Source organism: Aphelocoma coerulescens, chromosome 29 (assembly GCF_041296385.1).
Source record: "Aphelocoma coerulescens isolate FSJ_1873_10779 chromosome 29, UR_Acoe_1.0, whole genome shotgun sequence".
In the NCBI taxonomy this organism is placed as follows: domain Eukaryota; kingdom Metazoa; phylum Chordata; class Aves; order Passeriformes; family Corvidae; genus Aphelocoma; species Aphelocoma coerulescens.
In genome coordinates, this window is record NC_091042.1 from 1,594,573 (window position 1) to 1,618,148 (window position 23,576).

Here is a 23,576-nt window from a genome sequence, read left to right on the forward strand (position 1 = left end):
CGGACTCCGGCCTGGGCCAGAGCCGCAACCCTCAGGCGGGGAGAGCCGGGGAAGGACCGGGGAAGGGCCGAGCTCCGGCCTGGGTCAGAGCCGCAACCCTCGGGCGGGGAGAGCCGGGCGAGAGCCGGGGAAGGGCCGAGCTCCGGCCTGGGTCAGAGCCGCAACCCTCGGGCGGGGAGAGCCGGGGGAGAGCCGGGGAAGGGGCGGACTCCGGCCTGGGCCAGAGCCGCAACCCTCGGGCGGGGAGAGCCGGGGAAGGACCGGGGAAGGGCCGAGCTCCGGCCTGGGCCAGAGCCGCAACCCTCGGGCGGGGAGAGCCGGGGAAGGACCGGGGAAGGGCCGAGCTCCGGCCTGGGCCAGAGCCGCAGCTCCCGGGCGGGCGGAGCCGGGGAAGAGGCGGGCCCCGCCGGGGGGGGGGGAAGGAAGAAACGGCTCTGGCACTTCCGGCGCGGCAGCCAATCAGCGCTCAGAGCCCCACGTGATCGCCGGCCTCTGACCCGCCAAGATGGCGCTGTCCAGGGCCGCTGCCCGTGGGGGGCTCTGGCGCCTCGGCCCCGCCGCCCTGAGCCCCTCTCGGGGGCGGATGGAGCCGCAACTCGCTCTGGGAGTGTCCAGGTGAGCGCGGATCCCCACGGGGCAGCCACGCCCCGTGGCACCGGCCGGGACACACCCCCCTGAGAGAGACCCGCTGCCGACGCAGCCCTGACTCCCCCCAAACACCCACCGTAGCCCCCATCCCTCCCAGTGCCGGCGGCAACCCCCATTAAATACTGACCACACTCCCCTAAACACCCACCGCAGTCGTGTCCCCTCGCCTTTATCCCCCTCGTCCTCTCCCGCTACCCCCCGGTCCTGGCCATGTCCCCACCCCCCTGTTCCCCAGTCTCCAGTGCCTCCCCGTTATCGCACACCCTTTCCATTACCGTCGTGCTGATCCCTGCCACGGTGCCACCCCTTTCCGCTCTCCCCAATCCCCCTCCCCTGCCCGAGCCCCACAATGCCCGGCACGGGAATTCTGGAATCAACCGGGGCCCCTCGACCCCCCTGGACCTGGGGCGGGGGGTCCCATCTCCCCCCCTCCCACCTCTCCAGGGGTGTTGGGAGCCTCAAACCCGGCCCGAGCTGACGCGGGGGGTGGGGGCGCAGGTGCCAGGTGTGTTGCCAGGTGTGTTCCCAGGTGCGCAGGTGCCAGGGGCGTTCCCTCTCCACCCGCGCCGCCTCCCGCGCCCTCGTGGCCGCCGTGGCCGCCGCAGCCCGGCGGGTCAACGCCAGGTACGAGCAGTACCTGGAGAGAAGCTTCCCCCGGTTCTATGTCCTGCACAGCACCTTCAAAACAGGCGAGTCCCAAGCAGGGGGGCCCCCAAAGGGAGGTTCTAGAAAGTGGGTGCTGAAAGAGGGGTCCCAACAGGTGGGTCCGAAAAAAGGGGGTCTGAAAGAGGGTGGGGTGTTCCCAAAAGGGGCGTCCCACGAGGTGGATCCCGAAAGAGGGGTGCTGATGGGGGAATCCAAACATCGGGGTCTCAAAAGGGTAGGTCCCAAATGGGGGCTCCCAGCAGGTGGGGCTTGGGAGGTGGCTCGTGGGGGGAGGACACATTTTGCTTCTCCAGCAGTGGGGACGGTGGCTGCACTGCCTGTCCCCAGCCTGGGGATCAGTACCTGAGGGAGTTCTGTCCCTGCAGGAGTCCAGGCACTCTTCCTGGAAGTGAAGGAAATCAGGAAAATCAAGTCCAAGATGTCCCGGCAGCGGCTGAGCACGCAGCAGCTCCCGTACCGCGACATGGAGCGGCTGCGCCAGGTGCTCCTCCTGCTCTGCCTCCCCAGAGCTCCCGGGAACGCTCCCTCCTCACGGAAGAGGGGCTGGAATTCCTCTGTGATACATTCCCTGCCTAAAAACAGGGAGTGGGAGCTGTAGGCAGCACCAGGGTGTGGGGGATTTTAGGGAGTTTTGGGAGGTGGGTGTCGGATGCTGACTCTGTTCCCTCCTTCTGGAGGCAGTTCCGCAGGGATGTGCTCAAGGCCATTCCCATCGGGATCATCGCCATCCCGCCCTTCGCCAACTTCCTGGTCATTGTCTTGATGTGAGTACTGTCCCCACTTCCTCAATTCTGTGGAGTTGGGATTTCCAGAGGCAGGAATCTGCCCGGGCTCTCCCTCTTGCTGTGAGGACAAACACCAGAATCCTGAGGAGCTGAGTGCTGGATTGGCAATCCCAGCTCCTGGCACCGGAGTTGGAATCATGGAATCCCGTAAAGTGATGTAATGAAATCAATAATGATCACAGAGACCCTCCCTGGGATTTTGCAGTTCTGCTGCCCCTGCCCCCAGTGCTCCAAGTCCTGGTTAATGTCCCTGACGGTGGCCTCAGCTCAGAGGGGACGTGGGCAACGTGGATCTGCTGGAGGACGGGAAGGGTCCACAGAGGGATGGGGCCAGGCTGGATCTGTGGGATCGAGGGGATGGGGCTGATGGGATGAGGATTGACCATGCCAAGTGCTGGCTCCTGCCCCTGGCTCACCTTGGCCCCATGGAATGCTCCAGGCTGGGAACAGAGCAGCAGGACAGGAGCTGGGGTGGGTGGACATGAGCCCAGGTGGGCAAGGAGGCCACAGGCACCTGGCTTGTGCCAGCCATGGCGTGGCCACTGGGACCAGGGCAGTGCTCATCCCACTGTGCTGGGCACTGCTGAGGCCCCACTCTGAATCCTGGGGTCGGTTTTGGGCCCCCTTGAGGGGCTGGAGCGTGTCTGGAGCTGGGAATGGAGCTGGGGAAGGGGCTGGAGCACCAGGAGAGGCTGAGGGGTCTGAGGGGGCTCAGCCTGGAGCAAAGGAGGCTCAGGGGGGACCTTGTGGCTCTGCACAACTCCCTGACAGGAGGGGACAGCCGGGGGGGGGTCGAGATCTGCTCCCAGGTGCCAGGATCAGGGGAAACAGCCTCGAGGGGAGGTTTGGGTTGGATTTTAGGGAAATTCCTTTATGAAAAAGGCAGTCCCATCTTGGCACAGGCTGCCCAGGGCAGGGGGGAGTCCCCGTCCTTGGGGGCATTTAACAGCTGTGTGGATGTGGCACTTGGGGACACGGTCAGTGGTGGCCTTGGCAGTGCTGGTGCCAGTGCTGGACCTGATCACCTCAGGCTTTTCCAACCTTAACAATTCCCTGGTTCCTTCCCCTTTTGGAATGAACACCCACAGCCCCTGGGGTCAGACTGTGCTGCCCCAGCCCAGGACTTCCCTTGGCCTCTTCCCACAGCCTGCAACCCGCCTGCCCTGCCATTCCCTCCCTGAATCCCTGTCTCCTGCCTTTTCCCAGGTATTTCTTCCCACGGCAGCTCCTGATCCGCCAGTTCTGGACACCCAAGCAGCAGGTGGAGTTCCTGGATGCCTACGACTCCATCCGGAGGGGCTCCTACCCCGCCGTGGTGCGGAGCCTGGCGCTGGCAGCGCGTTCCCTGCCCGAGCCCCAGCCCCGGGAGCTCCTGCAGCAGCTCTGTGCCCAGGTGCCTCCCCCCGCGGTGCCACTGCCACCCCTCGGGGCCGTGGGAGGTGTTGTCACCTGTCAGAGGTGTCACCTGCGCTCCCGGGGGCTCTTTCAGGTGCAGGGAGGTGCCCGGCCCCACCTGGCCCAGCTCTTGGCCGTGAGGAACTCGTTCTCTGGATCTCTGCTGGCGCTGAACAAGCTCCAGGTGGATCATGTGGTGAGTTCAGCTCAGTCCAGGTGCTCACCTGCTCAGGTGTGCCCCCAAAACCAGGCCAGGTGCAGATGAAAAGCCGCAGAGGTGCCCTCAGGTCCCAGGCTCATCCCCACACCGTGGCAGCAGGTGAGAGGGGGGCTCAGCTGAGACGCCACCTGCAGTGCTGCCTCCATCTGTGGGAAGGATGTGGAGCTGCTGGGAATGAATCCAGAGGAGGATTTGGGGAAGGAATTCCTCCCTGTGAAGGTGGGAAGGCACTGGGAGGGATTTCCCCACCCCTGGAAGTGTTCAAGGCCAGGTCGGATGGCGCTTGGAGCCACCTGGGCAGGTGGAAGGGCCTGAATGGATCCCACCCCTGTTTTAGGAGGGGTTGGATACCTCACAGGTGCCCTCCTTGTCCTCCCCAGAGAGCCCTGAGCCAGGTGCTGTTCCTGACCCCACACCTGCCGGCCTTTTTCCTGCGGTATCGGCTGCGGAGCCACGTCCTGGAGATCCGACACCTGGACCGGGCCCTGCTGCGCCTGGGCCTGGGGCAGCTCTCTGAGGAGGAGCTCCGAGCGGTGAGGACACCTCGGCACGCCTGTCCTGGGCTTGTGTCACCTCACGTGGCACAAGGGGGTCCCCCAGCCCCACCCTGAGCAGGTGGTGGTTGCTGTCTTCTGGGAAAATGTTTTCCACCCTGGGATCACACCGCGGGGAACAGTTCCCTGCTTCTCTTCCCCTCCTGGAGCCCCAGCAGGATCCCGGTGCGACGCTGGAGTTCCCTGTGCCCGTCCCTGACTGTCCCTGTGTCCCCAGGCCTGTTACCTGCGTGGGCTGAACTCCACTCACCTGGGCCGGGCCGAGTGCCGAGCGTGGCTGGAGCAGTGGCTCAGGCTCTCCTGTGAGCTCCAAGGTACCTCTGGGAGGGGGATGACCCCCGAAAGCCTTCGCTGGGCACAGGGAGTGTGGCTCCTGGGGAATTTTGGGGTGGCAGGGGGGCTTTGTCCCCCTCTAGGCTCGCCCCCACACCTGTGCAGAGCCCGTGCCCAGGTGTCCCAGTCCCACAGACCTCTGGTGGCTGATTTCAGCCCTGAGGAAAGGAAAAGAGGAGTGGGAGGGGAAATGTGAGACCAGGAGCCCAGCGCTCCCCCCATGCCCATCCCAGTGTTCCCAGTCTGCCCAGTGTCCCCAGAACCCACCCCATGCCCACCACAGGGCTCCCAGTCTACCCAGGGCCCATCCCAGCACACCCACCATCCCCCAGTGCCACGCCCATCCCAGTCCCAGCCCTCCCAGTCTGCCCAGTGCCCCCCAGTGCCTGTCCCAGTGCCCCCAGTCTCTGACCCTGCTCCTCTGCTCTTCCAGCCTCCGAAGCTTCGCTCCTGGCCCACAGCATGGTCCTGCTGTCCCTCAACTACAGCCGGCCCCCAGAGTGACGGCCACGTGCCCCCGAGCCCGGCCTGGCACCCTGACAGACCATGGAGTGGCCTCTGTGTGTCCCTCCCCTCAGCCTTGTGCCCTGACCCGGTCATTCCCAGCCCGGTGCTGCCAAAATCCCAGCGTTTGGTGGAGCTGGCGCTGGGTTTTCCCTTCCTTCGGAGCCGTCAGAGTGGCCGGCAGCTCGGAGAGGTGGCTTCGGCATTCCAGTAATTAACTGCATCCCGTTAATTGTGGGAGAGAGCGAGCGAGCGGCTCCCTGGCCCGGGGATGTTCCCGTGGGATCTGGTGGATGCTTCCTGTGGGATTTGGCAGCCGTGACTCGGTGCTGGAGGATTTTCCTCTGTTCCTTTTCTCTACTGAACAGTCTTTAAACGTAACACCCCCTCCCCCCAGGGCTTCAGAAGCTCCCTCAAACTCCCCCCAGAGCCTCCCAAATCCCTGGGGGGGACCTTCCCCAGAGCCTTGGGGGGGTTCTGGGGTTTGGCTGGAGCAGAGGTTGGATGGAGGCGGGAGGGAGTCGGAGCTGGGATGCCCCTGCTGACTCCAGGGGTGGGAAGGGCCGAGCGTGGGGGACCCAAATTCAGCCTCCTTGAAGCATCTCAGACCTTTTCCCACTGCATTTCCCACTCGGCAGCGGCGGCTCCAGGGATTTGGGCGGGGTTAAACCCCCCCTGCCCCACCCTGCACGAGGAATCCCTGACCCCAGAGCTGGGGGGTTTGTCAAAGCCCAAAGGAATCGTGGCTCTGGTGTCTTTGGGGGGGCCCCTCGGGGGCTCTGTCTGACACGGGGCATGGGGACAGCTGGAGAGTTTCCCTTTGAAGCAGATTTGGGGTATCAAAGGGTAGGAGCCATCCCCCTTCCTGCTTTTTTTTCTGAATTGGAGACCCCCCCTCCATGAGGAATTCATCGGTGGGGGGTATTTAACCCCTTTTCAGCCACACCCCACATCTAATTTAACCATTTCTTTTCTTTTTCCACTTACGTGTTCCCCTTAAATACGGCGTCGTTCAGGAAACAAAGCAAAAAAAAAAGTGTAATGTTGAGGAGAAGCTTTGGATTCACAAAATTGGGGAAAATAAAAAATGAAAAATCCAGTGGGAGCTCAGAGGAATTTAAGGGGACACCTGGATTTTGAGGGGGACTCAGAAGCACCAGGATCAACCAGGACCTGGTGTTAGTGTGCATTAATTCCAATAAAAATTATATTAAAATGCAAAGATAGCCTTGGGTTGCCCCAGTAACACCAAAATCTGGGTAAGAGTAGAACAAATTCTGGTAATTCCTGTTTTTTGGGGAAGCACCATCCGGCCCCACACCGGGGGATCCGTCTGGGGTCAGGTGTGGAGTCACCCCCAGCAGGACACGGGGGTGGGGGGAGTGGGGGATCCATGGGGATGAAAAATACGGGAAAATAAGGATTTTGACCCTTCAGCCTGTGTCACCTCTCGGTGCCATGTCACCCCTCACCCTGTGTCACCTCCTAGCCCCTGTCACCTCTCAGTCTGTGTCACCCCTCACCCTGTGTCACCTCTCAGTCCTGTGTCACCCCTCAGCCCCTGTCACCTCCCAGCCCCTGTCACCTCTCAGCCCCTGTCACCCCTCAGTCCTGTGTCACCCCTCACCCTGTGTCACCCCTCACTCTGTGTCACCCCTCAGCCCCTGTCACCCCTCAGTCTGCGTCACCCCTCAGCCCCTGTCACCCCTCACCCTGTGTCACCTCTCAGCACCTCTCAGTGCCATGTCACCCCTCAGCCCCTGTCACCTCCCAGCCCCTGTCACCACATCCTGGGGCCGTGCCAGCTGTGGGGGCGGCAGGAAACGTTCCGCCCCCCCCCGAGCCCTTCCCGTGTGCGCGGGTGACCAGAGCCGGAGGTGCCGGTGCTGCCGGAGGTGCCGGTGCTGCCGGGGGTGCCGGGGTACCGGGGGTACCGGGGGTGCCCGTGCTGCCGGGGGTGCCGGGGTACCGGGGGTGCCGGTGCTGCCGGGGGTGCCGGGGGTGCCAGGGGTGCCGGGGTGCCGGTGCTGCCGGGGGTACCGGGGGTGCCGATGCTGCCTCGGTGCCGGTGGCGCCGGCCCGGGCGGGCCGTGTGGCTGCGGGCGCTGTACAGTTACCGGTACCGGGCGGACGACGGGCGGGACGTGGCCATGGCCGCGGGGGAGCGGCTGCTGCTGCTCCGCAGGGCTACCCCGGACTGGTGGCAGGTGCGGCGACCCCGGGATCCCCCCTGGGCGCGGCCCTTCTTCGTCCCCGCTGCCTACGTGGCCGAGGAAGAGCCCGGTAACAGCGGGACCCAGAGCCCGGAGACCCCCACGGGTGAGTGGGGCGGGGGGGGCTCTGGGAAGGGGCCGTGGGGCTGGAGGGGGGGGGGGTTGGGGGGCACTGGGAGGGTGGGGCTGAGAGGGCACAGGGAGCTCAGGGTGGGGGACGCGGCGCTGAGGGAGCTGGGCTGGGGGCACTGGGGGCACATCGGGGCTGGGGGCACGCTGTGGGCACTGGGGGCACGCTGTGGGCACTGGGGGCACATCGGGACTGGGGGCACTGGGGGCCCCTTTGGGGGCACTGGGGGCACATCGGGGCTGGGGGCACCGGGGCACATCGGGGCTGGGGGCACCGGGGCACATCGGGGCTGGGGGCACCGGGGGCACATCGGGGCTGGGGGCACTGGGGGCCCCTTTGGGGGCACAAAGGGCTGGAGTGTCACAGACTGGCGGGCACAGGGTAACAACAGGCACGCAGGGCGGGGGGCACTGGGGACACTGGGGACACACTGGGGACACTGGGGGCACACTGGGGATACTGGGGACACACTGGGGATACTGGAGCTGGGGCCCGGGGTGGGGTGGGGTGTCTGCGCTCCCAACTTGCTGCACAGAGGATTATTTTGGGTGGGTGGGTGCCCCAATAACCTGGGTGTCCCCCCGCCCCCAGCTCCCCCCCGGGCCCTGGGGCTCAGCACCAGCCAGCTGCTGGACGGGGCCCCCCTTCCCCCCTCGCCGTGCCAGTCCCAGCAGGACACTGGGGTGAGTGGGGGCCAGGTGACCCCCGGCCACCCGGTACCCCCCCCCCGGTCACCCTGTGCCCCCCCCCGGACACCCTGTGCCCCCCCACCTGCTCCCCTCGGACCCCCCCCCCCGGCACCCTCCCTCCCTGAACCCCGCTCCCCCGTCCCTTCCTGCACCCCCAGTCCCCCAATACCATCCCTGCACCCCCGACCCCCCCACACCCCAAACCTCCCCCCCGCCCCCCCCCGCCGTTTCCCGCCCGCCGGGGCAGCGGAGGAAGTGGGGGCGGGGGGGGTTTGGGGGTTCCGGGGGGGGGTGGGACGGGGGGACAGGGCAGGGGGCGCTGGGGAGGTGAGGGGGCAGAGCGGGGGGCATTGAGGGGGGCAGGAGGTGGGGCAAGGGGTCACCAGCGGCCGGGGGGGGCAGGGTAGGGGGCAGTGGGGGATATGGGGTGGGGGGCTGGGCACAGCAGGGGCTGGGGCGTGCTGTGGGCACTGCCCGTGTGCCCCACCCAGCTCGGCTCCTGCTCCCCCCCTCCCAGGTGCCCCCCCCGGCGCCCCCCACCATCTCCCGCACCGCGGGGGGAAGGCAGCGGGCGGCCCCCCCCATGGCCGCAGGGCCCCCCCTGCAGGTTTTGGGGTCCTGGGAGCGGCACCGGGACCCCGAGAGCGGCCGCTGCTTCTTCTACAGCCCCGAGAGCGGCACCAGCTCCTGGAAACCCCCCCGGCGGCACCGGGACCGGGGGGACACGGGGGCGGGGGCCCCAGAACCAGGTGGGCACGGGGGCAGGGGGCACCGGGGGGAGGGGGGAACCGGGGCTGTGCCAGGCTCCCCCCAGTGCGGTCTGCACCTCCAGCCCGTCCCCACCACAGCCCACCCTCACGTCGCCCTCGCCCCCTCCTTGCCCCGCATTGCGCCCCCCCAGTGTCCCCTGTCTTGCCCCTTTTGCCCCCCCACTCCTCGATTGTCCCAAATCTCCCCCCCGGTATCTTCCCTCCCCATCCTGGGTGGGGGGGAGGGCACGGGTGGGTAACGGGGAGCACTGGGGAGGGGATGGGGAGGGGATGGGGGGTCTCCCACACTGTCCCTCCCCCCCCAGCAGGTGACCCATGGCCGGACCCTCACCCACCGCAGCCCTGAGGAGCGAGGAGCCGCCGCCACCGCCTGTGAGTGGAGATGCGGGGGCACGGGGGGCACGGAGGGTTGGGCACTGACCCCATCCCGTGGGTGGTGCCCCGGCCCGAGGTCACCCAGCAGGGCAGGAGGGGAGGGTGGTGGGAGAGGGAGGGGGAGGGGAAGGGAAAGGGGGGGCGTCCTCCGGGCTGGGGGAGTCAGGGAGGGGCTCTGTGCCAGGCCGGGGTCTGTCTGGGGTCCCTGGGGGTGGGGGGCTGTGCCAGGCTGGAGGACGGGGTCGGAGCTGGGGTGCTGCCAGTGCCCGGTGGGGGTTGGGCACCGCAGCCCTCCCCCTCCGGCTCTGCAGGGTTTGGGGGTACCCCTCACCCGCTCCCCCAGGAAGAGCTGGGGGGGCTCCTGGGTGGGAACAACCTCGTTCCCCGGGGGCCAGGACACCCTGCCTGGGCGAGTAGGGGGCACCGGGGGGGACTTTGAGGCGTTGGGAGTGGGGGGGACACAGCGGGCAGCAGGGGGAGAGGGCTGTGAGGGAGTTTGGGGTGCTGTGGAGGGATTGGGGGGGCCGTGGATGTGCAGGGGACAGACCCCCCTGACAGCTGGTGTCCCACAGTGCCTGGGCTGCAGCTCCCCAGGAGCAGAGCGGGATTTTGGGGGGCTTTCCTGACCCCCTGGAGCTGGAAGAGAATCCTCCAGGTGAGTGGACTGGGACCCCAGTGGGATGGGGGGCCTAAAACCAGGGGCTGGGGGGTTCTCCCGGACAGCCCAGGGTGCCCCTGCACATCCAGGGTCCCCAAAATGGAACAGAAGTTGCTCCTCGTGTGGGGGGCATGGGGAGAGGGGTGCAGCACAGACCCCCTTGGGTTGGGGCACCCCGGAGCCCCTCATTGCCCAGAAACTGGTCCCAGTGTCCTTCCCTGCCCTCACACTGCCCCCTCACCCCCCACCAGTCCCGTTCGCCCCCCACCGACCCCGCTCCTCCCCCTCCCAGTTTGCCCAGTGCCCCCCATCGCAGAGCGCCCCTGTCCTGGGGTACCGCTGGCCAGGCACCCACGAGAGCCGCTCGCCCACTCCCCTCTGCGCTGGCCGGAGGAGCGAGACTCGAACGGAGGGGTCGTGAGCTGAGACAGGGACCAGGAGAGGTCGCTCCTCAGGGCCATTGAAGGCAAAAGGGGCTCGGCTTAGAGCCAGAAAATGAATTTATTGCCGACAAAATCGGGGCAGGGTAGTGAGAAGTGAAACAAGCCCTTAAAAAATCACCTTCCCCCCACCCCTCCCTCCTTCCCAGCTCCACCTCCTACCCCAGGGGGGCACGGCCATGGGGTGGGGGCCATGGGCAGTTCATCCCCTGTGGCTCCTCCCGCTGCTCAGGGACAGGAGCCGCTCCCTTGCTGCACCCTGGGGTCCCTCCCATGGGAGACTTCTCCAGGAGCTTCTCCAGTGTGGCTGCATCCCCCCCATCCCCCACCCACAGCCCCCTCACACCGCTGCAGCCCCGGGGTCACCCTGCCCCGGGGTCACCCTGCCCCGGGGTCACCCTGCCCCGGGGTCACCCTGCCCGGACAGGCTCCAGCGGGGCCGCTCTGCCCACGGGGCTCCCACGGGGTCCCAGCCTCATCCCAGGCATCTCCTGCTCCAGCAGGGACTCCCCCAGGGGCTGCGGGGGGATCTCTGGATCCCCATGGATCTCTGCATCCCCGGTGGATCTCTGCATCCCCCATGGATCCCCAGGTGCTGTGGCTGGATCTCTGCATTCCCGGTGGAGCTCTGCATCCTCCATGGATCCCCAGGGGCTGCGGGTGGATCTCTGGATCCTCCATGGATCTCTGCATCCCCCGTGGATCCCCAGGGGCCGTGGGTGGATCTCTGCATCCCCCATGGATCACCAGGGGCCGTGGGTGGATCTCTGCATCCCCCATGGGTCTCTGCATCCCCGGTGGATCTCTGCATCCTCCATGGATCTCTGCGTCCCCTGGGGATCTCCAGGGGCTGCGGGGGGATCTCTGGATCCTCCATGGATCCCCAGGGGCTGCAGGAGCATCTCTGGATCCCCATGGATCCCCAGGTGCTGTGGCTGGATCTCTGCATCCCCGTGGATCTCTGCATCCTCCATGGATCCCCAGAGGCTGTGGGTGGATCTCTGCATCCCCTGGGGATCTCCAGAGGCTGTGGGTGGATCTATGCATCCTCCATGGATCTCTGCATCCCCCGTGGATCCCCAGGGGCCGTGGGTGGATCTCTGCATCCCCGTGGATCCCCAGGGGCTGCGGGTGGATCTATGCATCATCCATGGATCTCTGCATCCCCCATGGATCTCTGCATCCCCCGTGGATCCCCAGGGGCCGTGGGTGGATCTCTGCATCCCCGTGGATCCCCAGGGGCTGCGGGTGGATCTCTGCATCCTCCATGGATCTCTGCATCCCCCATGGATCCCCAGGGGCTGTGGCTGGATCTCTTCATCCCCCATGGATCTCTGCATCCTCCATGGATCTCTGCATCCCCCGTGGATCCCCAGGGGCTGCAGGGGCACAGCTGCCTCACCACGGTCTCACCACAGCCTGCAGAGGAATCTCGGCTCCGGCACCTCCTGCCCCTCCTTCCCCCCCTGCCCTTGGTGTCTCCGCATCGTTTCCCTCACGTGTTCTCCCCCTGCTCTCCTCTGGCTGGAATTAAAACTCCGCCCCCACCTTTGCTTTGATTTCTTCTGAAATCTGTTCTCCCAGAGGCGTTACCACCGTCTGTAACTGGCCCAGCCTTGGCCAGTGCTGTGCCCATCCTCTGAGCCACCAGGGGTTGGCTCTGCCGGACACGGTGGAAGCTTCTGGCAGCTTCTCACAGCAGCCACCTCTGTGCCCCCCACTGCCAAAAACCAGGCCGAGCAAAACCAGCTCAGTCCCAGTGCTCCCATCCCAGTTTACCCATTTTACCCATCCCAGTTTACCCATTTTACCCATCCCAGTGTGCCCCTGTGGGGCATTGCAGGGCCTGGGCTGGAATGGGCGCTGGGCTGAGCAAAGAAAGCTGAATTTTGGGAGGTTTCGAGGGTTTTTGCCTTTCATTCTGGAAAATAATTTCTCTGCCTGGATATGCTTCAGTCTCAAATTTCCCTCCTGGTGGGGCCAGAGCTGTGGTGAGCGAGTGGTGCTTCATGGTGCCCCAAATTCCCCCCACCTCCTTCTCCACCAACCCTCGGGCTCTTCAGTGCCAGCCTTTACTTCTGGTTTCATTATTATTATTATTATTATTATTATTATTATTATTATTATTATTATTATTATTATTATTATATTATTTTAATTTTTAAATTATTATTACTTTATTATTTTTTATTATTTTATTATTATCATCATCATTATTGTCATTATTCTTTATTATTAATTTTAGTATTATTAATTTTATTATTGTCTTTATTAACAATTTATTACCAAACGATTATTTGTTAATAATAATAATTTATAATTATTTATTAATAATAACATTATCATTATTTATTTCTACGTTTTTATCTCTTTGCTTTATTGACAGTCTTTATTTCTAGATTTCTTTCGTGTTTCATGATCATTTATATTATTTTTTATTAATTTTTTTTCAATTCTAACTCTTTATTATATTATTTATTGCAGGTCATCTGCCCCCCCCACTCCATGCTCAGACCCCCAGGACACCCCAGGCCCCACTGTGGAGGGGACCCTGTCCCTGATGCCCGGGGCACGGGGACGTGGTGAGCTCCAGGCCTGGCACAGGATGGGTTGGGGCAGCGTTCGAAGCATCGGGGACATTTGTGTCCCATCCTTTCTGGGGTCGGGTTTGCTCCATGGCTTTGCACCCCACAAAACTCCCCGTGGAGATGTTTGGGAAGCAGCAGCCAGCCCCATTTCCCAGGAGAGCTCAGGATGGTGACGGGCAGAGCCAGCAGCTGGTGTGGGTGGCATGAAGGTCGTGCCAGGAGGGGTGGCAGCTGAACCACCACACCCTGAGACCCCCAAATCATGAAACCACAGCCTGGGTTGGGTGGGATGGGACCTTCGAGCTCATCCAGTGCCACCCCCTGCCATGGGCAGGGACACCTTCCACTGTCCCAGGCTGCTCCAAGCCCCCTCCAGCCTGGCCTTGGGCACTGCCAGGGATCCAGGGGCAACCACAGCTGCTCTGGGCACCCTGTGCCAGGGCCTGCCCACCCTCCCAGGGATGGATTCCTTCCCAAAATCCCATCCAACCCTGCCCTCTGGCAGTGGGAAGCCATTGCCCCTCATCCTGACCCCTCTGGCCCTTGGCCCAAGCCCTCTGCAGCTCTCCTGGAGCCCCTTCAGTCCCTGGAAGGGCCTCTGGGATCTCTCTGGATCCTTCTCCTCTCCAGGTGAGCACCCCCAGCTCTCCCAGGCTGGCTCCCTCAGTACAAAGCCCCGTCTGTGCCCAAGGTGGTGCATTTCGGAGATCAGGCCTGCTGGAAAAAACTTGTTCACCAGCTACAAAACACTCAGGATGCAGTTATTTTCTACTTTACTTTCTTTATTATACCTCTTAAAAATTGTTAATAAAAAGCAAACAGTTTAAGTGGCGAAGTATCTGTGCAGCTCTTCAACATCATTCCCCAAGCAGAAAATAGAACAGAAAGCAGCGAAAAGAAACCTTGTTGATATAAACATCTACAGCCACCCACCCCCAAAGCCCTTCCGAAGTGCATCTCATCTAATCTCATCTAATTCAATCTAAACTCATTTATCAATTATCATTTATCATTTATCATTTATCATTTATCTTCTATCTTCTATCTTCTATCTTCTATCTTCTATCTTCTATTTTCTATATCTTCTATCTTCTATCATCTATCATCTTGTCATCTGTCATCTGTCATCTACCATCTGTTGTTTACCATCTACCACCTATAATCTATAATCTATAACATATAATCTATAACCTATAACCTATAACCTATAATCTATAACCTATAACCTATAATCTATAATCTATAACCTATAACCTATAACCTATAATCAACCATCTAACGTCTAAAATCTATCATCTATCGTCCATCATCTACCATCTACCATCTCTAATAAAATCCCAGCCCAGGACCACGAGGGCCCCGAAGCCACTTGGGCTTCTCCGAGCATCTCCGGGGCCAGCTGGGGACGCGGCCCAGGCAGAGGGACGGGCCCCCGGCAGTGGCTCCGTGTCAGCCCCAGGAGCTGCCTGCAGGGGCACGGAAGGGGATTTGCGGGGCTGCCAGCTCTCAGCGCACCGAGCAGAGCCGCTCTCGTGCTGCGCCGCTGCTGCGGATCCACGGGCACGCTGGTGCTGGCTCGTGCCTCAGTTTCCCCCCGGGGAATTGCTGTGCCCGCGTGGAAGCAGCTGAGAGCTGCCCTGTGCTGGGGCTGGGTGTGTGAGCAGGGCTGGGCAGGGCAGATCTCCCGTCCCTGCCTGCAGAGCAGAGGCTCAGGCGGTGCTGAAGGGAAACTAGAAGGTAAAAGGGGAGTTCTCTACTTTGTTTTCTTTATCTCTTAAAAATCTGTTCATAAAATGAAACAAATTAAAGTGGTGAGCTGTCTGTGCGGCTCTTCACAGCGTTCCCCGAGCAAAAAACAGAACAGAAAGCAGCAAAAAGAAACCTCATCCATAAAACCATCTACACCCAGCCCCAAGGCCCCTCCTACATCCCACCCAGAAAGCCCCCCCTAAATCCATCTACTCTAATCTAATCTAATCTAATCTAATTTAATCTAATCTAATCCTGTACCATCTCCCATCTCTAATAGAGTCCTGTGTGGGCCAGAGATTCCCAATCTATGGCATCGTCCTCTGGCAAAGAGGCCTGGATGTTTTCAGCCCCCTGCACAGCGGAGATGCCATTGGAGGGGTTGTCTCCCACCTCCTCGTGCCAGACAGCCTCCAGGAAAGCTGTGGCCATCAGGGCTTCATCCAAGCCCAGCTTGGTGGGGCTGGCTTCGGGGAGGACTTGCTGCTGGCCTTGGGGCCAGCCCAGGTGCTGCCCTTGTGCCGTCGGGTGCAGGGGTGGGGTGGGAAGTGGGAGCTCCAGGTGCTCAAGAGCGGAGAAGTCTCCTTGCTCCGGGGCAAAGTCGAGGAGAGCCTCCCAGTCAATGCTGCCCTTCAGCTCCGTCAGCTCGCTCGGCTCTTCCTGGGGCCCCGAGGCAGAGCTGGGAAGCCAAGAGGCCTCGGCCAGTGGCTGCTGGTGCTGCTGCTGCTGCTGCCCCGCTTCGTTCTCCACAGGGTTCCAGCTGTGGCTGCTTTCAAACTCTTCAAACTCTTGCAGCAGCTGCTGCAGCTCCGCGCCTACCTCGAGGCTGCTCGGGGAGCTGCAGGCCAAAGTGGCCGGGCTGAGGACACGCTGTGCTTCAAACTCTTGCAGCAGCTGCTGCAGCTCCGCGCCTACCTCGAGGCTGCTCGGGGAGCTGCAGGCCAAAGTGGCCGGGCTGAGGACACGCTGTGCTTCTTGCTGGGCTCCTTTGGTGGTGCCGTTCTTGAGCTGCTCAGCGTATCGGGGGTGAAGCTTCCAAAAAGCACCTCTGCCTGGCTCGCCCTTCTCCCGGGGCACCTTGATGAAGCGCTTGTTGATGCAGAGGTTGTGCCGGATGGAGCTCTAGATGCAAAAGAGAACAAACCCCAGGGCTGAATGCCTGTCTGCTGTTGGGGGCAGACCTGTGCGGAGTCTGCTGCAAAAAGCACCTTTTTCAGGGAGGCCCCTTGGTAGAAGAAAGCAGAAATGGCAACATCAAGATGTGCCGGGCTGCTGCGTGCCCTGAAGGAAACCCCCTGAATCCCTGTATGTGCCTGGAGTGCAGCAAAAAACCCAAAAGAAAGGAAATTCAGTTGCTGGGTAATGCTCCAGCCTGGGCTCCCCAAAGCCAAGCCAAAGCAGCCAGATCCTACTTGCCAAGCACTCCCGGAGCTGCCCGGGGGAGGCTGGGGCAGCCACGTGGCTCTGAGAGGGACCGAGAGGGCTTGTCCCACCAGTGATGGGCTTCCAGGACTGCTGGAGACCCCAGGGTCGGGGAGAAGGTGGGCAGTGGCTGGGCAGGATGTTTGGAGCCGGTGTGCCCAGCCCTGGCTGGGTGATCACGGCTGCCCAGGATTGTGGGCTTGCTGCGAATTTGGGCCAGCAAGAACCCAAGCAGGGGCAGGAGCCACCCAGGGCCCTCCTGCCCTGTCCTGTCCTGCCCTATCCTCTCCTAGAAAGCGTCCCGGGCCAGAGGAGGAAGGCAGCGAGCCAAGGGGGCTGGGAAAAGCCACTCTGGGGCTGCACCCAAAGCTGGTGAGCCTGGGGGCTGTCCCCTTGCCCCTGAGGACATGCTCATGCTCTCTGGGGACAGCAGCCCTCTTTGACCTCTCTTAGGCTTCCCTCTGCAACTCTCAGCAGTTGCTGCCAGCACTGGAGCCTCCTTGGCCTGTGCCTGGGGCCAGGAGCCCAGCGCCCTGCCCTGCCTGGCCAGCAGCAGCGCTTGTGCTCGGCACCTGCCCAGCCAGGGACTTGTCCAGCAAGCGGCATCTCCATCCCTCCCGTCCTGTGCTCAGTCCTCAGCACACAGGGACGCTCACCCTGGCATCTTCTGCACGTGTGCTCAGCCCCGAGGGTCTTGGGACCCCACAAGAGCTCCGGGAAGGTCGGAACGAGAGGCCGAGAGGACCTCGGGGGCCACGAACCCAACGGGCACCTCCTGCTCCCAAACTGGCCCCAGGCTCTCCCCCAGCAGGGCTCTTTCCCTCTGCCAGCCCTGCAGCCGTGGTGTTTGTGTGCAGCCAAGCTCTGTCCTGTCCCAGCCCTTGCCCAGCAGCTGCCACTCTCCTGCCAGTGCCATCCAGCACAGCCACGGGACCCTGCCAGGCAGGGTGGAGGCTGTGGAAAGAACCCCGGGCAGCCCAGAGAGGGCTCCAGATCTCCTCCTACCTGCCAGCTGGGATCGGCACGGCGGAAGTAGCGGAAGTTGTCGCTGATCCACTTGCAGATGTCTGCGAGGGTGATTTTGGGCTTCTTGCTGGCTTCCATGGCCATGCAGATGAGGGTGGCGTAGGAGTAGGGCGGCCTGACGTGCGCGTTGCTCTTGTAGTCGATGTCCCCCGTGGGCGGAGGGGGCTGGGGCACGGCCTGGCGCGTGGTCACGGTGCTCGTGCAGGTGGTGGAGGAGGACGTGCGGGGAATATGGATGTACTGGCACAGCTCCTCAGCGGTCAGGGGAAAGCCTGGGCACTGGAAGTCCACCAGACTCACCAGATTCTCCCAGATGCTGCAGCGATCCTCGGGGTCCTGGCAGATCGGGGCCAAGCCGATGTGGGCGCCTGTGAGGTTGGCCAGCCACAGCAGGTCTGGCTCGCCACCATGCTGCTCTTCCTTGCTGGTGCTCGATTGCTCCTGAGAGCTGAGCCCGGGGCTGGGGCACACCATGCCTCGGTGTGCCCTCACGGGAGGGGGAGGCAACGGACGGGGCAGATGCTGCAGGAAGAAGAGGGAGAGGGTTGAGGTTCCCCGAGGTGCAGCCACTGCCTGGCACCGGGACAGGGCTGGGCCTGGGTGCTCCCGGTGCCGCTGGATGAGACCCGTCCCTGGGGCGCTGGGCACGGGAGCAGCAACGCCTGTCCCGGGGGGCTTTAGCGGCCCTGAGCCTCGGGAAAATTCCCTCTAAGCCCCGTGCCCCAGTGCCACCCACAGCCCGCCGGGCTGGCACTGCCCAGCGAGCTGTTGGTCACCGAAAGAACGAAAGAAACCAACATCGCCTCCCCGTCCTGAAACAACCCAAATCCAGTCCTGCCATCCCACCAAGCGGGGTTGTTTCTCCCATCTGCCGCGAGTCGTAGGACAAGCTCTCAGCGTCCAACAGCTCGACAAAAGAACCTGAAGTCGTCGTCCATTCCCTCCCGTCCTGTCCCATCCCCGCCACCACCTTCCTTCAGCTTGATGCTATTTGTTTCTTATTTCTCCCATTCCCCTGCTCCCCAAAACCAACCGTAGCAGGGGGAGGCGCTGGGAGCGTCCCTCCGAGCGAGCCGGCAGCTTCGGGCTTTGGGGAGAGCCGGGCAGGGGATGCGGTGCTGGCTCCGGCAAATCCGGGCTGCAAAGCCGCGATGCCGGCGTGGCTTTTGGGCCAGGAGAGCGAGAGAAAGCGAGAGAGAGAGCGGCCGGAGGGCAGCGGCGGCTGCTGGCCCGGCTGCGGCGGCGTTTGGGCGGCGGGAGCGGTGCGGAACCCTCGGCTCGCGGGCGGCGCGGCCGTTTGGGGCGGGGGGCTCGCGGCCGTTCCCAGGAACGGGCATTTGCTCGCCCGGCCGCCAAACGGCCCCAGCTCAGGCTCAGCGCAGCAGCGGCGGCTCGCTCGGTGCGCGGTGCCGAGCGGCAGCCAGGGAGCCGGGGCATCCCCCGAGCGCTCCCTCGCTCGCTGCAGCCCCCGGCAGTGGCGAGCGGGCCAGTCCGTGCCGCCGCCCTCGCCAGCCCCGCGGCATTCCCCTTAGCCCGTGCAGGTGTCGTGCCGCAGCTGGCGCGGGTCGGGAGAGAGAGCGTGGTTTTGGGAAGAGCGGGAGCACTGAAGGGATGAGAAACCAATCCGGGGGAAACAAGAAGGGGCAAGAGCAGGGCCGAGGCCCCGGCGCTGACAGGCTCGCACCGTCCCGCCGCCCTCCGGGGTGGTCGGGCGGGGGTGGTAGCCAGGGGTGCCGGGGGACTCGCCGTGCCCCACAGCTGGGGCCACAGCCAGCGGCAGCAGCCCTTCGGGCTGCGTCCTGCCCCCCAAGCGCACCAGCAGCCCTTTGGCTGCTCCCCGTGCCCCCACCCCGCTTCTGGCGCCTGAGGCGCCACAGCCCCGAGGGCAAAGGAGCTCGTGTGGGGTGCAACTAAGAGTTTGTACTTGGAAAGGGAAGATCAGCGCGATCTTTCTGTCCTGGCCGGGTGCATTTGAGAGCAGGGACGTTTGCAACTCGGATGCACACGCTGGGCCATTCAGACGAGCGAGGTGCGTTCGCTTCCTCTGCAAGTCCGCAGCGGCATCGTGTGGTTGTTTGGATGAGCGCTGACAGAGCCGAGCTCCCTTTAGCTTTAGACTCCGAGGCGCGAAGAACCTTAAGGTAAACGTAGCTGAGAAGAAAAGCACACGTTTACATTTTTGCTCTCTCGCTGAACGCAGCTCCATCGTTTCCCTCTGGAAACAGCAGAGGAGACAACGTTCTGGGTTCCAGGTTCTCTTTGAAGGATATCAACAGCACCATGCGCCCCGGGGCTAGGAGCTTTCCTTCCAAACTCGATGTCCATTCTTTCTTCCAGTCCTACAGAGCTCCCGAACCCGACGGAACTGCCTCAAGGGTAAAGATTGGTCACCAAAGGCGCCCTCTCAGCCGGCTGCTGCTGTCTCCAAATGTACCTCGCATCTTGTGAAAAGCAGCGCATCCCCCCGGAGTTCTGCACTTCCCTGCTCAGCCGCATGGACCATCCCCGTCTTCCGCTCTTGCAGAGCCCAGCTTCAACACTTACTGTGCCCAGCAACTGCTCCCATCCCAAAGGTCCCAGAACAAAAAGGAAGCACCGGTCTTCACTTTCTCCTTGCAGCTCAGAACGTGCAGCACACGCAGCTCTGCGCGCTCAGCTCTGGGTACGCTCACGGCCTTTCGGTCTCCCAGAGGGCAGCTACAAAGCCGGGAACGTTCCGCAGACGGTCCCACAGACAAGGTTCCCGGAGAAAGAGGCGGTGCTGGAATTCTCCTTCCTTTTGCATCCTCTGAACTGCACGGCCGACAATGAGACGCTTCCTCTTCCTTCCCAGCTGTAGGCACGATCACATTCGTTCAGCCTCCCGGAGCCAGGATCCACAAAGGACCCCCCACTCCCACTGCTCCCGCACGAACGGGGCCGGGCCAGAAAAGCGCTTGGATTTACCTGGGGACTGTCAGCGCTCATCCAAACAACCACACGATGCCGCTGCGGACTTGCAGAGGAAGCGAACGCACCTCGCTCGTCTGAATGGCCCAGCGTGTGCATCCGAGTTGCAAACATCCCTGCTCTCAAATGCACCGGGCCAGGACAGAGAGATCGCGCTGATCTTCCCTTTCCAAGTACAAACTCTTAGTTGCACCCCACTCAAGAGGACACACGAGCTCCTCGGCGCTAAGAAGTTTTTTCATTCTCGCTGAGTCCGGCGACAAACTTGAAAACATCCGGCAAAACCACAGCTCGCAGAAGTGTCAGCTGAGAGAGCTGCTGCCGCCTCCGGTGCCAGCCCATGGAACCCGCCCTGGTATCTGCCCTTTCCTTCTCAGCTCCGTGTGCCCTCCTAAGCCTCAGGCGCACGGAATCGGGATCCAAACTGAACGGCACCAGGGATGGCTCCCACACGGAAGGTACCGGGAGGAGCAGCTCACCAGCCTGGCTTTTGCATTCCCACTGAGTTCCACAGCTCGAGCCAACAGAAATGCCTGTTGGGGGGGGGGGGCTTTAAATTCACCACGACCACCCAGTGTGTGGATCCAAAAGTGGTTTCCTTGCCAAAGAGAGGAACTACGAGCCCATCTCGAAAGAAATGGGTTCCCTCCTTCAAAACAGAAAACATCCGGGGATTGATCCCATAACAAAGGTGCCAGAAAACTGTTTCTGGGCATTACCTGCCCTGGGCACGATACCAGCTGCACACCAAGACTCAGCATAGCTGCTTAACTTGCCCAAAAGAAATGTACTGCCAAAATTTTAAGAGGCCACCTCTAAAGGTGCAAACGACATGCCAGATTGAACCCGAGACCACCTTCAAAAGATGCATACCAGCTCCCTAATTGTACAAGTCCAGGAAATGCTTCCTCACCAAATATGCCAGGACAGAAAGATGCTGCTGCCCTTTACCTGCACTTGGCAGCTTCTTATCTGCACCTGAAACACGGGGGCTACACATTTTCCTTCCCATGGAAAAGCCCTGGCCTCCTCTTTCAGCAGCGTACCAACCCAAACTTGGACAGCACCTCCAGTATCAAATCCAAGTCCAAGCAGTGCCCCTACACCAAAGGTGCCAGGACAGAAATGTCTCACTGGCATTTACCTCCCCAGGTGACACTTTATTGTGCCATAAATTGAGTCTCTCCTGATGGGAGAGAATTCGCTGAAAGTCCTTGCAAGGAGTTTAAAAGATAAAGCGAGACGTCTTCTGTAGTTTCAATGCTTCCTGATAGTTGTTTATTAAGTCTTATCAGAGGAACTGAGCCACTAGCGTGACCCAGGTACAGCATGGAAAGAGGAAAAATAGGAGTGAGAGCGAGAAAGACTCATTATCAAGATTTACACAGCCTTTTAAAGACATTTTAACCAACAGTTACTAAAAACGTACATTATTTTTACTTTCTTACCAATTATTCAGTAACACGACCAGGAACAGCAGAATTTTCTATCCAATCAATCGAAACTACTTTTACTGAAAAATATGGAGTGGTAGAAGAAGGAGAAGAAGGTCTAGAGATCAACAACAATCCTCCGTTTTGATATTTCTTACTCTTATCTATTTACTATAAAGAGAAGCCTAAAACCTTTAAATTTTTCACCCTGTGACAATCTTACATCGTAGTCTATCACCTAATTCCCACCACTGTATTTTCTAGCTGTTGTCTGACTGATGGTAATTTTTTCCAAGGTTTAAAGCTATACCAGTGGTGTCCAGGGGGGTAAAAACCCTTAAAAACAGGCAGAGAAGCATTCTCGGCACTCTGGGTTCCTACACCCAGGGTACCTTACCAGCTGCTCCCCCAACACTGGGACTTCCAGTTTTGCTTCCCAAAAAACCCACTTGGAGTCGCTCGGCTTGCCTTGCCTTCAGTGCCACTGCCTAGCTCTGCCTAGCCCACCCTTGCTCTGCCTTCCCTTGCCTGCATCTGCCTTGCCTTGCCCTGCCCTGCCCTGCCCTGCCTTGCCTTGCCTCGCCTACCACGCCCTCGCTCTGCTCTGGTGCAGGCCAGGCAGTGCCATGGGAGTGGCGGCAATTCCAGGCAAGTCAGGGGAGAGGTAGGAAAGGCAAGGCAAGAGCAGCGAGGGGAAAGCAAAGCAAGGCAAGAGAAGGCCCAGAAGTTGTAGGTGAGGCAAGGCAGAGGAAGGTAAGGGATGGGTAGGGCAGGCAGGGACAGGGAGGCAAGGCAGGGCAAGGCAGGGCAGGGCAAGGTAGGGCAGGGCAGGGCAGGGCAAGACAAGGTAAGACAAGGCAAGGCAGGGCAGGGCAAGACAGGGCAGGGCAGGGATAGGGAGGCAGGGCAGGGCAAGGCAAGGCCAGGCAAGGCCAGGCAGGGACTGGGAGGCAGGGCAAGGCAAGGCAAGGCAAGACAGGGCAAGGCAAGGCAAGGCAAGGCAGGGCAGGGCAGGGCAGGGCAAGGCAAGGCAAGGCCAGGCCAGGCAGGGACAGGGAGGCTGGGCAGGGCAGGGCAAGGCAGGGCAAGGCAAGGCAAGGCAAGGCAGGGCAAGGCAAGGCAAGGCAAGACAGGGCAAGTCAAGGCAAGTCAAGGCAAGGCAAGGCAAGGCAAGGCAAGGCCAGGCAGGGCCAGGCAGGGACAGGGAGGCAGGGCAAGGCAGGGCAAGGCAAGGCAAGGCAGGGCAAGGCAGGGCAGGGCAGGGCAGGGCAGGGCAGGGCAGGGCAGGGCAAGGCAGGGCAGGGAGGCAGGGCAGGGCAGGGCAGGGCAGGGCAAGGCAAGGCCAGGCCAGGCAGGGACAGGGAGGCTGGGCAGGGCAGGGCAAGGCAGGGCAAGGCAAGGCAAGGCAAGACAGGGCAAGGCAAGGCAAGGCAAGGCAAGGCAGGGACAGGCAGGGACAGGCAGGGACAGGGAGGCAGGGCAGGGCAAGGCAAGGCAAGGCCAGGCCAGGCCAGGCAAGGCAGGGACAGGGAGGCAGAGCAAGGCAAGGCAAGGCAAGGCAAGGCCAGGCCAGGCAGGGACAGGGAGGCAGGGCAGGGCAAGGCAAGGCATGGCAGGGATAGGGAGGCTGGGCAGGGCAAGGCAGGGCAGGGCAGGGCAGGGCAAGGCAGGGCAAGGCAAGGCTGGGCAGGGCAAGGCAGGGCAAGGCAAGGCAGAGCAGGGCAGGGCAAGGCAAGGCAGGGCAGGGCAAGGCAGGGCAAGGCAAGGCTGGGCAGGGCAAGGCAGGGCAAGGCAAGGCAGGGCAGGGCAGGGCAAGGCAAGGCAAGGCCAGGCCAGGCAAGGCAAGGCAAGGCAAGGCCAGGCCAGGCAGGGACAGGGAGGCAAGGTAAGGCAGGGCAAGGCAAGGCAAGGCAAGGCAAGGCCAGGCCAGGCCAGGCAAGGCAAGGCAAGGCCAGGCCAGGCCAGGCAAAGCAAGGCAAGGAAGGGACAGGGAGGCAGGGCAGGGTAAGGCAGGGCAAGGCAAGGCAAG

The 23,576-nt window shown here is 62.1% G+C and overlaps 2 protein-coding genes across 3 annotated transcripts; one reads left to right on the forward strand and one right to left on the reverse strand.

Annotated features, from left to right (window-relative positions):
• The first annotated feature begins 435 nt into the window (after positions 1–435).
• On the forward strand, positions 436–6,204 carry LETMD1 (LETM1 domain containing 1). 2 transcript variants are annotated; one of them, XM_068997794.1, is made up of 9 exons: positions 436–615; positions 1,147–1,337; positions 1,680–1,795; positions 1,996–2,078; positions 3,306–3,492; positions 3,589–3,690; positions 4,095–4,247; positions 4,486–4,582; positions 5,035–6,204. In XM_068997794.1, exons 1-9 carry the CDS (start codon positions 506–508, stop codon positions 5,103–5,105), a joined length of 1,110 nt encoding a protein of 369 aa, XP_068853895.1. In that variant the 5' UTR covers positions 436–505; the 3' UTR covers positions 5,106–6,204. The 2 variants fall into 2 exon arrangements, with proteins under 2 accessions (XP_068853895.1, XP_068853896.1); XM_068997795.1 differs by lacking the exon at positions 5,035–6,204 and having other exon boundaries at positions 1,992–2,078; positions 4,486–4,573.
• Positions 6,205–14,960: 8,756 nt separating this feature from the next.
• LOC138100087 (forkhead box protein J1-like) lies at positions 14,961–18,273 on the reverse strand. Its single transcript, XM_068997793.1, has 3 exons — positions 18,199–18,273; positions 17,145–17,687; positions 14,961–15,839 (listed from the first exon to the last, which is right to left on the reverse strand). The coding sequence occupies exons 2-3, from the start codon at positions 17,637–17,639 to the stop codon at positions 14,991–14,993; spliced, it is 1,344 nt and encodes a 447-aa protein (XP_068853894.1). The 5' UTR covers positions 17,640–17,687; positions 18,199–18,273; the 3' UTR covers positions 14,961–14,990.
• Between the last annotated feature and the right edge of the window lie 5,303 nt (positions 18,274–23,576).

Bases quoted from the DNA above. Each gene is read 5' to 3' on its own strand.
- LETMD1 (XM_068997794.1), top strand. From the start codon at position 506: ATGGCGCTGTCCAGGGCCGCTGCCCGTGGGGGGCTCTGGCGCCTCGGC. The intron at 3,493-3,588 runs GTGCCTCCCCCC...GGGCTCTTTCAG, and splicing joins TGCAGCAGCTCTGTGCCCAG to GTGCAGGGAGGTGCCCGGCC. The intron at 3,691-4,094 runs GTGAGTTCAGCT...TGTCCTCCCCAG, and splicing joins AGCTCCAGGTGGATCATGTG to AGAGCCCTGAGCCAGGTGCT.
- LOC138100087 (XM_068997793.1), bottom strand. From the start codon at position 17,639: ATGGTGTGCCCCAGCCCCGGGCTCAGCTCTCAGGAGCAATCGAGCACC. The intron at 15,840-17,144 runs GTAGGAGGAGAT...TTTTGCATCTAG, and splicing joins GTGCCGATCCCAGCTGGCAG to AGCTCCATCCGGCACAACCT.